This window comes from Indicator indicator, chromosome 1 (assembly GCF_027791375.1).
Source record: "Indicator indicator isolate 239-I01 chromosome 1, UM_Iind_1.1, whole genome shotgun sequence".
Classification (NCBI taxonomy): domain Eukaryota; kingdom Metazoa; phylum Chordata; class Aves; order Piciformes; family Indicatoridae; genus Indicator; species Indicator indicator.
In genome coordinates this window covers 108234440-108248505 of record NC_072010.1, presented here as the reverse complement: position 1 = coordinate 108248505, position 14066 = coordinate 108234440, and the positions used below count along the sequence as shown (strand labels likewise).

Genomic DNA, 14066 nt, shown 5'->3' with positions numbered 1-14066 from the left:
ATTCCCTCTTCTTCTATCACTAATTACCTGTGAGAAGAGACCAGCATCAGCCTCTCCACAGCGTCCTTTCAGGCAGTTGTACAGAGCAATGAGGTCTCCCCTCAGCCTCCTCTTTTCCAAACTAAACAGGCCCAGCTCCTTCAGTCGCTCCTCATAAAACTTATTTTCCAGGCCCTCATCAGTTTCATTGCCCTCCTCTGCACTCACTCCAGCACCTCCACATCTCTCCTGTATTGAGGTGCTCAAAATGGGCCACAATACTCAAGGTGTGGCCTCACCAGAGCTGAGTACAAGGGGACAATCACCTCCCTACTCCTGCTGGACACAGCATTTTTTTATACAAGCCAGAACGCCTTTGGCTTTCCTAGCCACATGGGCATGCTGCTTGCTCATATTCAGCTGCTTGTCGATTAGAACCCCCCGGTCCCTTTCTGCCAGACAGCTTTGCAGCTACACTTCCCATTTGGCCTTGTTGAAGCTCAATATGTTTGCAGAGTTCACAGTCTATCATTCTCTGTATCCTAACTCCTATCTCCATATATGTGTGTAACTGCAATGTTAGAATGACTCACTAAGATAATACATTTATAACTGGCAAGGAGTACTTCAAATATCTAACCAGAGAAGGAAAATTATTTTGAAATTTAAATTTTTCTGCTTTTATACACACCTGTAGTAGTTTCCTATCTTGCTTTACTAAGAAAGAACAGAACAGAAACAAGTATCTGACAGGTAAAATATGTAAGAAAATGTTTAGAAGAGCTTTAAGGTTTCAAATTTTAGGCAATTAAGAAAATGTTCCAAAGTAAGAAAATACTAGAATCTGTTAAAATTTAATCAAACTTCATTTTATGTTTCCTCCCATCACACCATCTAAATTTTACTCAAGATTTTCTTAACCCAGTAGCAGGTGCTCATTAGCTGTGATTGTATCTGCACTTTGGTTTTCTTTATTATTCAGAACAGCACTTGATCTCTATTGTGTCTACAAGAGAACATTTTATTTTGTCATAGGCGTCCCATCCCTATCTTACAACGAGATCAGAAAGCAGAAGGGATGTGATTTCAGACAACAGTCTCACAAAAGAATTTGCCTCTGTCTTTGTTCAGAAAGGAGCCCCAGTGTTTGTGCACCACTGTGTTCCTGCAAACTGAGAAAGAGCTTCTGGGAGAGGCCTGTGATGGCGCTTCTGCTAAAGCACACACAGTGGGGATTGAACTATTCACTGTTGATCCGTTGTGAACTGAGATTTACAGAGGTTTCTAATGAGGCCATACTTGGGCAGGTTCTCCCCCAAGGGAAACAGAAGCATCTACTTATGATATATTCGCCAAAAGTCAGTTCTCTCATCATAATTAGAGATGTACTTTCAGGTTTTTTTTGTTTGTTACTACAGGGTAAAGTTATAATAATGACAAACCCAAACATTTTACTATCTGAATTTTAGAACCAGTTAGAGAAAAATAAAACTTCTTGCAGAAGTTCATGCCCAAGGTGGTTCTTTCCCTAAGAAAACATAATTAGCATATGCAATAGCAGTTGTTAGAGTTGTGAAGTAGTCAATTGAAAATTTGTCCTCATATCACTGTGATAACTCTGTAGCTAGGAATTTCAAATACTCTGCATCACAGTAAAAAGTTTCATTAAAAAAGACAGAGTAATGGTACGCTCCCTATCAACAATAGTTTTTGTTATAAATATAACATTTATAAAATTAAATAACAAAGTCAATGCAGATATTCATATTATTTTTGCATGGAAAAATATGTTTTCACTCAACTGATGCTGACTGGGAACTCAGAGTTTTGACTCTTACAAAATTAGAATGGAAATTCTATTTCTTCATACTATGCCAGGCAAATATCAATGTAATTAATTTCAAATTAATGTCATACCATTAGATTAAAGTTACAGGACATAGTGGCAAGGGCTGTGGATGAAATAGTGGGTGTACTTAACAGTGAGAATTTTTCTAAATATCACAATTAAACCAATATTTTCATGATGGCATTTGTTTGAATGCCAGCTTCTTCATTATACTTCATATATAAATATGTAATTTAGGTTTTTTAAGTGTTTCTGCCAATAAATTAGATCTTCAGATTTACATACACACGTTCTGAAGACATCTTACTTATGACATAGCCCAGTGTTCTCAAATGATTGCTATTTGTTTTAGTTAAGATGAGGTTTTGTTTTAAAGTGAAGATTTCCAAGAATAAATTGAAACTGGAAAAACTTTCCATGATCACTATTTCTAAGAAATATTAATATCCCTTACATGGGTGAAGATACATTAAAAAATAAATCTGACCAACTAATTTCAAAGTTGTAACATAATGGTATTAATGTCCAAACCAAATGAACTATAAGGAGGAAAAAAATATCAACATATATTGTTATATTATCATTCTTATTTTGGTAGCAATTTGAAGGAAAGTATCTTAAAATAAATATTTAATTCTGCTTTAGCTCTAAAGTACATTGCTTTCTTGGGTCATTCTGTATGCAACAGAGGAGTGAAGCATAAACATAGTCAGTAACATACATTCTAAAATCAAATGTATGAAATAAAGTATCTATGTGGATCTTACTAAATGAACATTTTTTCCTGAGGCTTTGTATCCATTGTTCTAATTACAGAATTGGTAAGCCATTCTCTTAATGTGTGAAATGGGGAAAAATACTTTCCCCACTCTTTGCTAAAGGTCAAAATTGAGCTCCCTATAGCTTTAAGTCCAATGAATACCATGAAATGGAATGTTGCATCATCACAGTCACGAGAAGTAAGTTTATTGGCAGGGACCTATTTTATGTGTTGATGCATGGCTAGAGTAGAAATGTTTGTTAAAATCCACTAGAAAGTATAAAACATCTATATTAAGCACAAAGTGCTAAATACATCACAGAAGGAGCTACAATAATCACAACTCTAAAGAGGATTAAAACAGAAACAAAATATTCTTACGAAACACCAGCTGATGGTGTATCTGGAAAGCCAGGCAACTCACAGTGGTGAAGTATATGCATAGATTTCTTATAATCAAACTATATTTGAGAAAATAGAATCAAATCACATTGCACATATTCAATAAATCACATTCTTCCAGCCCTGTGCAATAGAAGATCCAAGCATCATTTGTTGAATTTGTCATGGAACTTAACAGATTTCCAAAAAGCTACATGAAGGACTTTGCATGCACTGACTGACCTAATTACACTCTTTGGGATCGTAACTAGAAATGGAAAATTCAGAAGAGCTACAGAAAAGTATTTTAAACTATAGCTTTTTAATATTTGTAGAGAATGCATGTAATAATTTTGCCTTTTAATTGGCACAGAGTTTTTTAATTATAAAGCAACATAATGCAAGCAATTACTTATAACAAGTACTCCAGACAATAAGACTACCATACTTCTAAAGTGTGGCCTAGCAATGAAACATCAACATATGTGATGATTTGCTTTTTTTTCTCCTAGCATTCAAAAAGATAAACAAACTTAAATTTGTAAGATAGGAAAAAAAATTCATTTCTTTTTGATGAAGAAGTGACCCCCTCTCTACAAATACAGAGCAGTTCTTTGACTATTACTTGGGTTTTTTTCTAGCATTCTACTGCTTTTCTAGTATTCAGTGGTAGATAATTCTTTTGATAGCTGCATGTTATAAAAAAGTATGTTTGTTGTTTTGGTTTTGATTTTTTTTTTGGCCTGTGGACATCTGATGGTACTTATATTGTAAGCTCTTTTGTCTCTCTTTTTGATTTGTACAAATGCTTTCTATCAATTTTAGTAAGTAATTTCTATCCCTTTTCATGCATAACCTATTAAATCTTTACAGGGAATGAAGCAAACATAGATTGTTTTAGCCAAGAGTGAGAACATGCCCTATCACAACAATGCTCATCTGCAGGATTTAATGGCAAATGGTTCTTACTCAGCAAATTCTATTACAAGTTTCTAAAAGAAAAGCAAACAGATTTTGTGGAGGCTATCATCCTGAAGTTTGGTATATTGATTTATCTTATTGGTGTGATTCCTACCAAGTCCTGTTCAGAAGGTATGAGATCTCAAAGACGCATTTAATTTCTTCTCTCTACCTTCTTTAAAACTATGTAAGATAAAATAATTCTTCTTCCAATACAGCAGTACATGCTAAGGACTGCTTTACACTTTTAGATCAGAATTATGATCTGAACAGATACTGGAATAAAAGAATCTTCATTTTCAAGTTCAGATTTTGGAACAATGCATTTCAGCCTATGAGAAAATTATGTAGGTAACTTCAAAAGGGTAATGCTGCAGCTCTTACTTGCCTTGGAAATATAATCAGGGCTGCAAGGAGACCAACATCTTCAAAGCTTTCCTTTTTGACTACTGTATTTTGTTCTTCATATAAAAAAACAAAACAAACAAAAACCCAACAACATAAAAAACCCCAAACCAAACAAGAAAACAAACAAACAAAACACAAATAAACAAAAACCCCCAACCACCCAACCAACCAAAATAGTAAAAACTTGCGGAGACAGACTAAAGAATCTTGTACTGCACAAAGTTGTACAAAAGCAGTACCCATTATGGTCTTAAAGGTTCTGATCCTTGGAATGGATATTTTGCTTTTGGAAATATATTCAAACTCTTTCTGTGCCTTTTCTTTCTTGGTTTAAATTAATTGTTGCTACCCAAAATGGTGGAAGAATCAGTGGTCATAAAGTTAAAACTGCTCTTTCCCAAAATATTCCAATCGTTTAAAGTGTGTAAGCTTCTAATACAATGTTTTTCATACAAACTTTATTTTTATTCTCAAATGTCTATTTTTGAAATATTTACAAGAATATATCACTTTTTAAGCTGCTGTTCTCTGCTAAATTTAATGAAATTGTCAACTGCACTAAAAAGCTATCTGAAGAAACATACTGATGCATATTTGTGCAGGTATACATACACACATACAAGGACAGGCAGTGTGGTCACAAGCCATATGGGGAAAATCAAGCCAAAATGCATAATAAGTACATAATATAATCCTAGAGTCTAGCTTTTTCTAGGGAAAGAGACTACAAAAGAAGACAATGACTACAAATCCCCATAATTTTCCTGGGAAGGCACGATGCTGGACCTGCTCTTTGTGAACAGAGAAGCACTGCTAGAAGTAGAAAGGCCAAAGCCCAGATAGAAATTAATTTGGCTACCGATGTAAAAGACAATAAGAAATCTTTCTATAAATACGTCAGCAGCAAAGAAAGGCCCGGAGTGATACTCCATCCTCTATTAGATGCAAAAAGAAACATGGTGATTAAGGATGAGGAAAAGGCTGAGGTGCTTAATACTGCTTTTGCCTTATTCTTCGGTAATAGGACCACTTGTATTCTGGGAATTCAGCCCCCTGAGATAGTAGACAGAGATTGGGAGCAGAATGATCCCCCCTGATGCACCATATAGATGTACACAAGTCTATGAGACCAGATGGAATCTACCCAAGTATTCTGAGTGAGCTGGCACAGGTGCTCACCAAGTAATTTTCTATCATTTTTCAACAGTTATGGCTGACCAAGGATGTCCCAGCAGACTGGAAGTTAGCCAGCATGACACCGATCTACAGGAAGGGCTGGAAGGATGATCCAGAAGTCTACAGGCCTGTCAGTTTAACTTTGATGTTGGGGAAGCTGATGGAGCAGACCATCCTGAAAACCATCATGCAGCACATAAAGGACAACCAGATAATCAGGCCCAGTCAGCATGTGCCTATGAAAGGCAGGTCCTGCGTGGCTAACCTGATCTGCTTCTACAACACAGTCACCCACTTGGTGGATGAGGGAAAGGCTGTGGATGTTGCCTATCTGGACTTTAGTAAAGCCTTTGACACTATTTCCCACAGGATTCTCGTGGAGAAACTGGCTGTTCATGGCTTGAATGGGTGTATTCTTCACTTGGTAAAAACCTGTCTGAATGGCCAGGCTCGAAGAATGGTGGTGAATAGAGTTAAGTCCGGTTGGTGGCCAGTCATGAATGGAGTTCATCAGAGTTCTGGGGCTGGTCCTGTTTAACATCTTTGTTAATGACTTGGATGATGGAATGGAGTGTGCCCTCAGTAAGTTTGCAGACAACAACAAACCGGATGGAAGTGTTGACCTGCTTAGGGGTAGGGAGGCTCTGCAGAGGGATCTAAACAGACTACGTTGATGGTCTAAGAGCAACTGCATGAGTTTCAATAAGGTCAAATGCTGGGTTCTGTACTTTGGCCACAACAACCGTTGTTAGAGCTAGAGACTTGAGAAGGAGTGGCTGGAAAACTGATCAGCAGAGAGCGGCCTGGGGGTGTTGACTAATAGTCAGCTGAACATGAGCCAGCAGTGTACCCAGGTGGCCAAGAAGGCCAATGCCACCCTGGTCTGTACAAGGAATGGTGTGGCCAGCAGGAATACGGATGTGATCTCTTCTCCCATACTCAGCAGTGGTGAGGTTGCACCTTGAATACTGTGTTCAGTTTTGGGCCCCTCACTACAAGGCATTGAGTTGCTGGAGCATGTTCAGAGAAGGGCATTGAAGCTGGTGAAGGATCTGGAGAAAAAGTCTTATGAACAGTAGTTGACAGAACTGGGATTGTTTAGTCCAGAGGAGGCTGAGGAGAGATGTTATTGCTCTCTACAGCCACATGAAAGGAGGTTGCATAGAGGTGGGGGATCAGCCTGTTCAACCAAGTAACAAGTGATATAAGAGGAAAGGGCCTCAGGTTGCACCAAGGAATGTTTAGGTTGGATATTAGAAGAATTTCTTCACAGAAAGGGTTATCAAGAATTGGAACATATTGTCCATGGAGGTGGTGGAGTCTCCATCCCTTGAGGTAACTAAGAATTGTGTAAATGTAGTGCTTAGGGATATGTATAGACTAGGACTTTTTACTGTAAGGCTAATGATTTGACTTAATGATCTTAAATGTCTTTTCCAATCTAGGCAAGTCTGTGATTCTGTAATTCTGTGATATTGTCTGTTTCAGTAAGGCTTTCTGCATGGTCTCCCATAGCTTCTCCCATTTTCACAGAGAAGCCATTGGTATACAGGATAGATAAGTGAGGTGGAATTGAAAACTGGCTGAATGGTTTGGCCCAGAGGGTGCTGATTAACGGTGTGGTCTTGTTGGAGATCAGTAACTAGCAGTTTACCCCAGGGATCAATAATGGGGTAATACCGAACAATCCTGTTCAACACAATCAGTGATGTAGAAAATGAAGCAGGGTGTACCCTCAAAACTTTGCTGGTGCAAAAACCTCAAGACAAGTGGCTGATACACCAGATGGTTATGTTGCCATCCAGAGGGACCTCATCAGCCTGGACAGATGGACTGAAAGGAACCTCATGAAGTTCAACAACAGGAAGTGCCTGCCTCTGGGAGGAACAACTGTAGCCACTAGTACATGGCTAGCAACCATCCAGACGGAATGTAGCTTTGTAGAAAAGGCCCTAAGGGTCCTGGAGGACACCAAGTTGAACACAAGGCAGCAATCTGCTTTTGCGGCAAGGAAGGCTAATGGTAATGACAGCAGAGGCCTTGGTTAAGTAATCATGCTTTTATGCTATACAACTTGGCATAAGTTGGTTGTATTCTGGTAAAATCTAATTTCAAACAGATATGAAATTGTTTGGAATCTAAGGAAAATGCTTCAAAGGACAGTAACTATTCAGATCAGAAGCTTATTCATAGATATAGTAGGACAATAAATGTCATGTACTTCTGCAGCTGGGCACAGAAGAAGAACGAAGTCTGCTTTTCAGATTCCCTTAGTTCATGAACGGTCAGGGTCAAGTCAACCCTTCTGGGGAAAAGGGAAGTTATGCTTACCTTCAGAGTTAGGGAGATGGTGCTCCATGGGATAGGGCTGAAAGGCTGTAAGAAACAAGGAAAGCACCTGCAGCAACAGAGTCTGCTGTTTGGGCTGTTTGGCATCACGATATAAGAGGAACAAAAATCTACCACAGCTATACGAATGGGACCATATAGAATTTATTTCTACCCAATAAAAGGTCAATGAATTGTTTGACTGAGAGCAAATTTAAAGAAAAGGACTCTCACTGAGAGAAAATTGTGGACAGCAGAGAGACTGATTTCTGGTTTTCTGTACTTATAACTTTCAGGCCTTAGTAAATTTCCCAGCCTCAATTCTAATAAAACATAGTTTTATAGTTTGTATAGTTCAAAAGACCTATTTTTCTCTTTGAAAAATATAAAATGTACAAACAGCTATTCAAATGCACACACACACACACACATATACCTATACACACACACATACCTGAAGCAGTAGTAAGATCTGGTTTTATTTTTCATTCACTTTGACACCACTGGAGATCCTAAACCTGCATTTTTGTAAAAACTGCTGATAAAAATCATGTTTGATGTGAAGCATATTATCTTTGCTAACAGAGATGATGAGAGAAAATACCACACACTAGATTGTCTCTCTTTGCCTATCACTATATGATTTTAAGCACTGATGACAGATATGCATTGAAAAAAAAAGAAACAAAACCAAGCAAGAAACCAGTAAATGGGATTAACGGAACTAATTTTTTTCCAGGAATATTAATTAAAAAAAGTATTCCTACAGTTCATGAAGTATTGGAAGATAAAAAAAAACCAACAAAACCAAAACAACCAATATGGCCAAGTAAGAAAAATAGGCTTACGGGCTTCTTATTCTCCTTTTCTCATTATTCTGCCAAGTTATTAATTCACAATGAAGAAAAAAATCATACAATAAAACACAACTTGCAGCCATTTTTCATATATTTACTTGCCTTCCAGAGAAACAACACTAACTGGATAAAAGCCTTTGGAAGAAGGCACATGCATAAATCTTGTACCACTAATTCAGAAAATATACCTAACACTTGCTGAAAGTATCCTCTTTTAACACCTTCCATTTCATCTTCTTTTAAGATTCATTTAACGTAAAACTGCAGATGTTTATTAAAGTTGCAGTATTAATGGTTCAGAATGGCAGCTGATTTGGACACTTCTTTACCAGCTGCATAGTACAAAGACAGAATCTCTTTCTCTGCCCTGGTAAGAAAGAGTAAATTAATCCATACAAATGGCTGTATTGTTGGCTATGGGGGCTGATGGAGTTTGGCTGTTCCCAGTGACACCTAATCAGAAGGTTTGTTATGGCTGTAGATGTTTAGTCTCTGCTGTCCTAACGCTGATAAAGATCTAAGAGCAAAGATACACAGACCTTTTGGGTATCACCCTTTTCTCACAGGACTAGAAGAAAATTGACTCTATAGAGAAACCAGAACAAAATTTTCTAAAATATATGAAATTAGTACTTAAAATCTGTTAAAGACTTCACTTACAGGCAAGCACAACAGTGTTAGAGTTGTATCTGCCTGCAAGTAGTGACAACTAACATCCTTAGCAAGATTTGGGAATATGTAAAATGCTATATTTAAGACTATGTAATTTTTGATTCAAAGCATGATTCTTAAGTAAATGTTCCTAAAAAGTGAAATACAAGGATATAATTGCTGACTGTAAAAAAAAAAACACACCAAAAAGTAGTAAGAAAAATTACATATACATAGATACACAGTAGTGTGTACATGTATACACACATACACATACATGAGTATATTTAAACATAAATTTATATAAGGCAAAACATTTTAAGAAGTTGGTTTGATGAGCATTTCTCAAAGTCAGTGCAAAGTTCTGTTGATAAACCATTCAGAAAATCAGGAAATCCAGAAAGATTACAAATTCTGAGGAACAAATCACAAATTTGAGTGACTCAGTGACTGGAGACTACAGTACAGATCTATAGTTGGAGACTGACGAGGCCAGCCATGAAAACTTTTAACAGAGTATCTGTCTCACTGATACACCTCAGTGATACCAGACAACAATATGTAGCCCCAAGCTCCTTCTTAGACCTTGGAAGATCATCATACTATGTTATTACAGTATCTGACTGCCAGGAGCTGTTACTTGCTTATACTTCCCTAGCAAGCAGAAGTTGTGGATTCAGTGCCCACAGGAGTTGTGAGTTCACTTGAGTTTTGGCATCCAGTCCCTGCCCTCAGGGATTACTACTTCTGTTTTATATCTTGAAAGTGTAAGCAAGCTCCTTCTGCAGTAGTCAGAAACAAAGATGTGACAACTTCCATTTCCCTGGTAAGCACCTATTAAAGGGCAACAAATGTATCCTTGCCTGCGTCTTTCCAGTTCTCTGATTAACTGCATCAGCTTGCACACATTTTCACCAGAATAGTAGGTTAGCTACTATTAACCATCATGATACTTAGGGGATCCCAAAATTCTCCTGGGATAAGTAATTTCCTGAGATTGCATTATACAGGATCTACAGATATCTTGGTTTTCAATTACATTAAGAGCAAGACAGATACACTCAATTCATCTGAAGTGCCATGGATCTGGGTACATATTGATGAAAATTTTCATGAGCCTTAGAAGCTTTTAAAATAATTATATGAATAATCAGGAAGGCAACCTCAGTCAATACAAGTTTCTAATTGAGCACAGGATAAGTGAAGCAGATTTAATTCACAAGTCTACCTAATTTTATTCCTGGTGCCTATTTCCTTTTTTGAACCTAGCTGCAGATAATCTGGCAGCAAATATCTATGCCTCAAAGCAGAAAAACATTGAATCATCCATGTTGGCTGATATTCTAAAGAATTATTCTGCTCAAAGTTAAGCATTTTATATGTTATCTACCAAGTTTTAAAACAACAAAATCATACTTTTGCAACATTATATATATTACATTGCAGCAATAATATTATGCCACTTCAAAACAAGAAACCATACTGACTCATGAACATTAATGTTCCACCGATTCTAAGTGCCTTTTGACATAATTTAAATATCTCCTACATAATGTTCTTATGATGGGAATTTCACACTCTTTTCAGGCCTTGCAAAAATGGTTGTCAAGGACACTAATTAGTTCTACAATCATAATTGCAATAATGATTCCTATAAAGAAGACCTGATGTTAAATAGTGTAACAGACTTCTTACAACTGCTTAGAGGTTATGGGAGAGCCCTGAAAGGAAAAAGACCTTAAATAACTGTAAAACAGTGTTCAGATTAAAATGTTCTATCTTCTGAAACTAAATTCATGCAGCTGCTTTATATTTGAAAGTCTGGAAACCACCTACATTTCCATTTACAGAGGTATATCATGTTTCTCTGTTACAATAAAATGGAATACTTTAAATAATTCTAACAGGCTAAAGTTAGATTGCAGTGAAAAACACTATTTGAATTTCACCACTGAAATTCACTACTGAAATGCATTGCTGAAATTCAAGTGCATAAACCAAATATTTGTACTAGGTCTGGATCTGAACCTATTCATGAATTACAAATGCCTACTCCATTCTATAAATAAAAGTGACGATGCTTCTGATACCAACAAATCGCTATGGAACATTAAAAAAAAAAGTTGCAGAGATCTTGAGATAACTTCTCTGAAAAAAATACTGTAAGAAAACTTGTGATAGACGGAAAAAATCTAATCAGTTATTTCAAACTCATTACCATTTTACTAAAACCAATGCCCAGGTTGAAACACAGGTATTGATATGCTTTACATTTTAACATATTGTCCACTATATTCATTTGGCAAGATTTTAATTTTATTGTAATACTTTTAGAGTTTAATATACAGCATACAGAAAACACTATGTTAGAGGATTTAGCACCTATTTTTAAAATGCTAACCAAGCTAATTAAGCTAATTTGGATTGTATTATTAAAGATATTAACTCATAATTAATGTAAAAAGTTGGAAATTTCTTCCTCATAACATTTTCTTTATAAAAATACAAATGACCCACAATATATCAGAAATTAGTATCATATTTTAGGTTTACTCTAAATGAAAGAAAATTGCATTATTGCTCCAAAATATAACTGTACTTTGGAAAGCATTAAGACTTGATAAGCTACTTAATGAAACAAGCTCACTGTCAATTACTATTCAGTTTTCCTTAAAAAAAATTCCAATTCTCCCTATTTATACACTTAAAAATAAGAACTTTACTATAGATTTCAAAGCTTTTAAATAGGTCCAATAGAAATCTGTGTGCTCACCATGTTAGGGTGAATCAGTAGGATGGCACCTAAACAAGATTATTTGAAGTCTGAACCTCACCAGATTTTTAAATAAATACCTTTAACACATGTGAATCTTGAATCATATGTAGAGATACAACTGAAAACAAGAATTAAAACAACTAAGTTGCTTACAACAAATAGGCAGTACCATTTTAAAATTTATAGCAGGTGCACCTTAAATACTATTTTATAACTGTCAGCATGTTGATTGAAGAGACAACGTTTTTTTCTGTACTTAGAAATTACTTCATTACTAAGAGAAAAGTAGGAAATAGGGCACCATTTAAGGGTTTTGAATTGAGTCTTTGCTGATAATAGAGTGTGTGGTCTCAGGCTCTGCCAGTTAAAGGCTTCAGTTAGCTTACGTTCAACACCACAAATTAGTGTACTACAAGTAGCAAACAATTAATGGAGAGAAAACACTCTAAAATTAACTTACCTGTAATGATGTTGGGCTTCGGTGGCATGCTGAATTCATACAACGTTGGTTCAGAATAACCCAGTCTGTTGGAAGCAGTGATTTGTACTTCATAACCCATGGTCCATTGAAGGTGCTCTAAGATGATGTGGTCTCTACTACCCTGCACTTTTTTCTCTAGCCACTGGTCTTCTTTATCTTTCTGTAAAATGCAAATAGAAGTTTAAATTCTCAGAAACTCTTGTATTATTTGTCTAAACTATGCATGATGCACAAAAAATTATGGAGTTTTATTTACAGAGGTTATGGGCATGCAAATAATCTATTTTGGAGTTCTGAGTACTTGAGCTTTTTGTATTTTGACCACTCCTAATCGTTTTTTCACAATGTTGGTTTACAGATTTTTGTGAGCAATTCTTTTTAACCTTTTGGCTTCAATTCCTACTGACGCTGATCTTGAGGAATAGCAGGATAATTATTTAAAAATGCTGCTAAGAATAAATTATGTTAAAGGTTTATTCAATATAAATGTTTCAATTACATTTTAATCAATATTCCTTAAAAGAAACTTGCCATGAAATGCAAATTTCAATTGTTCATGAATGCAAACTGCGCTTATATCATACATTAGTTACATAATGAAAATATACACTAACTGTAGCAGTATTTGGTACTAAAGCAACAGTTTGCAAATGAGTTTGGATGAAATGACATAAGCACCATTGAGAATGTATGCAGCCCTCACACTGGTGAGAGTATACATGCAAATCATTAAGATGTTGTTCTAAACAAAATTATGGGTTTGCATAATTCAGATAATTATCTAAGATACCTACACAAAAGGAACAAATGAGGACTTGCATTTCAGTCTTTATACTGGTAATTAATAAATTTGGGCTTACCTTTGCAATCTGTCCTTTTGGTACATAAAATATGTAATTATTCTTTATACAAATAAGAATTACAAAATAACTAATAGGCAAAAGGATGAAATAATATATGCTGTTAAACACAAAACTCATCTTGTTTAAAGGAGTGACAATAACAGTAATTAAGAAACTATGCAGTCCTATTCTAACTATACACTGAGGTATAATGAAGTGATAAAACTATGGCTGAGAGTCAAATCCTGACCATCCAATCCATACAGCAACACAGACCCAGTCAGTGGACATAGAACTTCTGGGGGGAAAAACAAACAAACAAAAAAATCCCAATCCAAAAAAAACCTCAAACACAGGGAATTAGAACTTTTTGCTGTTCTACTGTGCTTCTCATCACCTTGTATTTGGGCTTCTTGCTGAAGCATCTAGCTCCAGACTGATGCAAGTGTTGAAGAAAATAGGATCTGAACTGGACAGTTCAAGGCCTAATCATGCTCCTTATGGCTGTTTTTTGGTGGTTTTTTTTGGTGGGTTTCATTGTTACTGTTGTTTTCAGTCTTCAGAAAATAATGTGAGAGGCTAAATTTCCTTATGTGCATTACTACCATAACAAATTTG

General features: G+C 36.0%; 1 protein-coding gene across 1 annotated transcript in view; it reads right to left on the bottom strand.

Moving 5' to 3' along the window:
- Positions 1 to 14066, bottom strand: part of NCAM2 (neural cell adhesion molecule 2) — a 277781-nt gene that overhangs the window by 26856 nt on the left and 236859 nt on the right. Inside the window, exon 16 of the mRNA XM_054393199.1 lies at positions 12586 to 12766. Coding sequence (XP_054249174.1) covers positions 12586 to 12766 — 181 coding nt within the window. The remainder of the gene's footprint in view (positions 1 to 12585; positions 12767 to 14066) is intronic.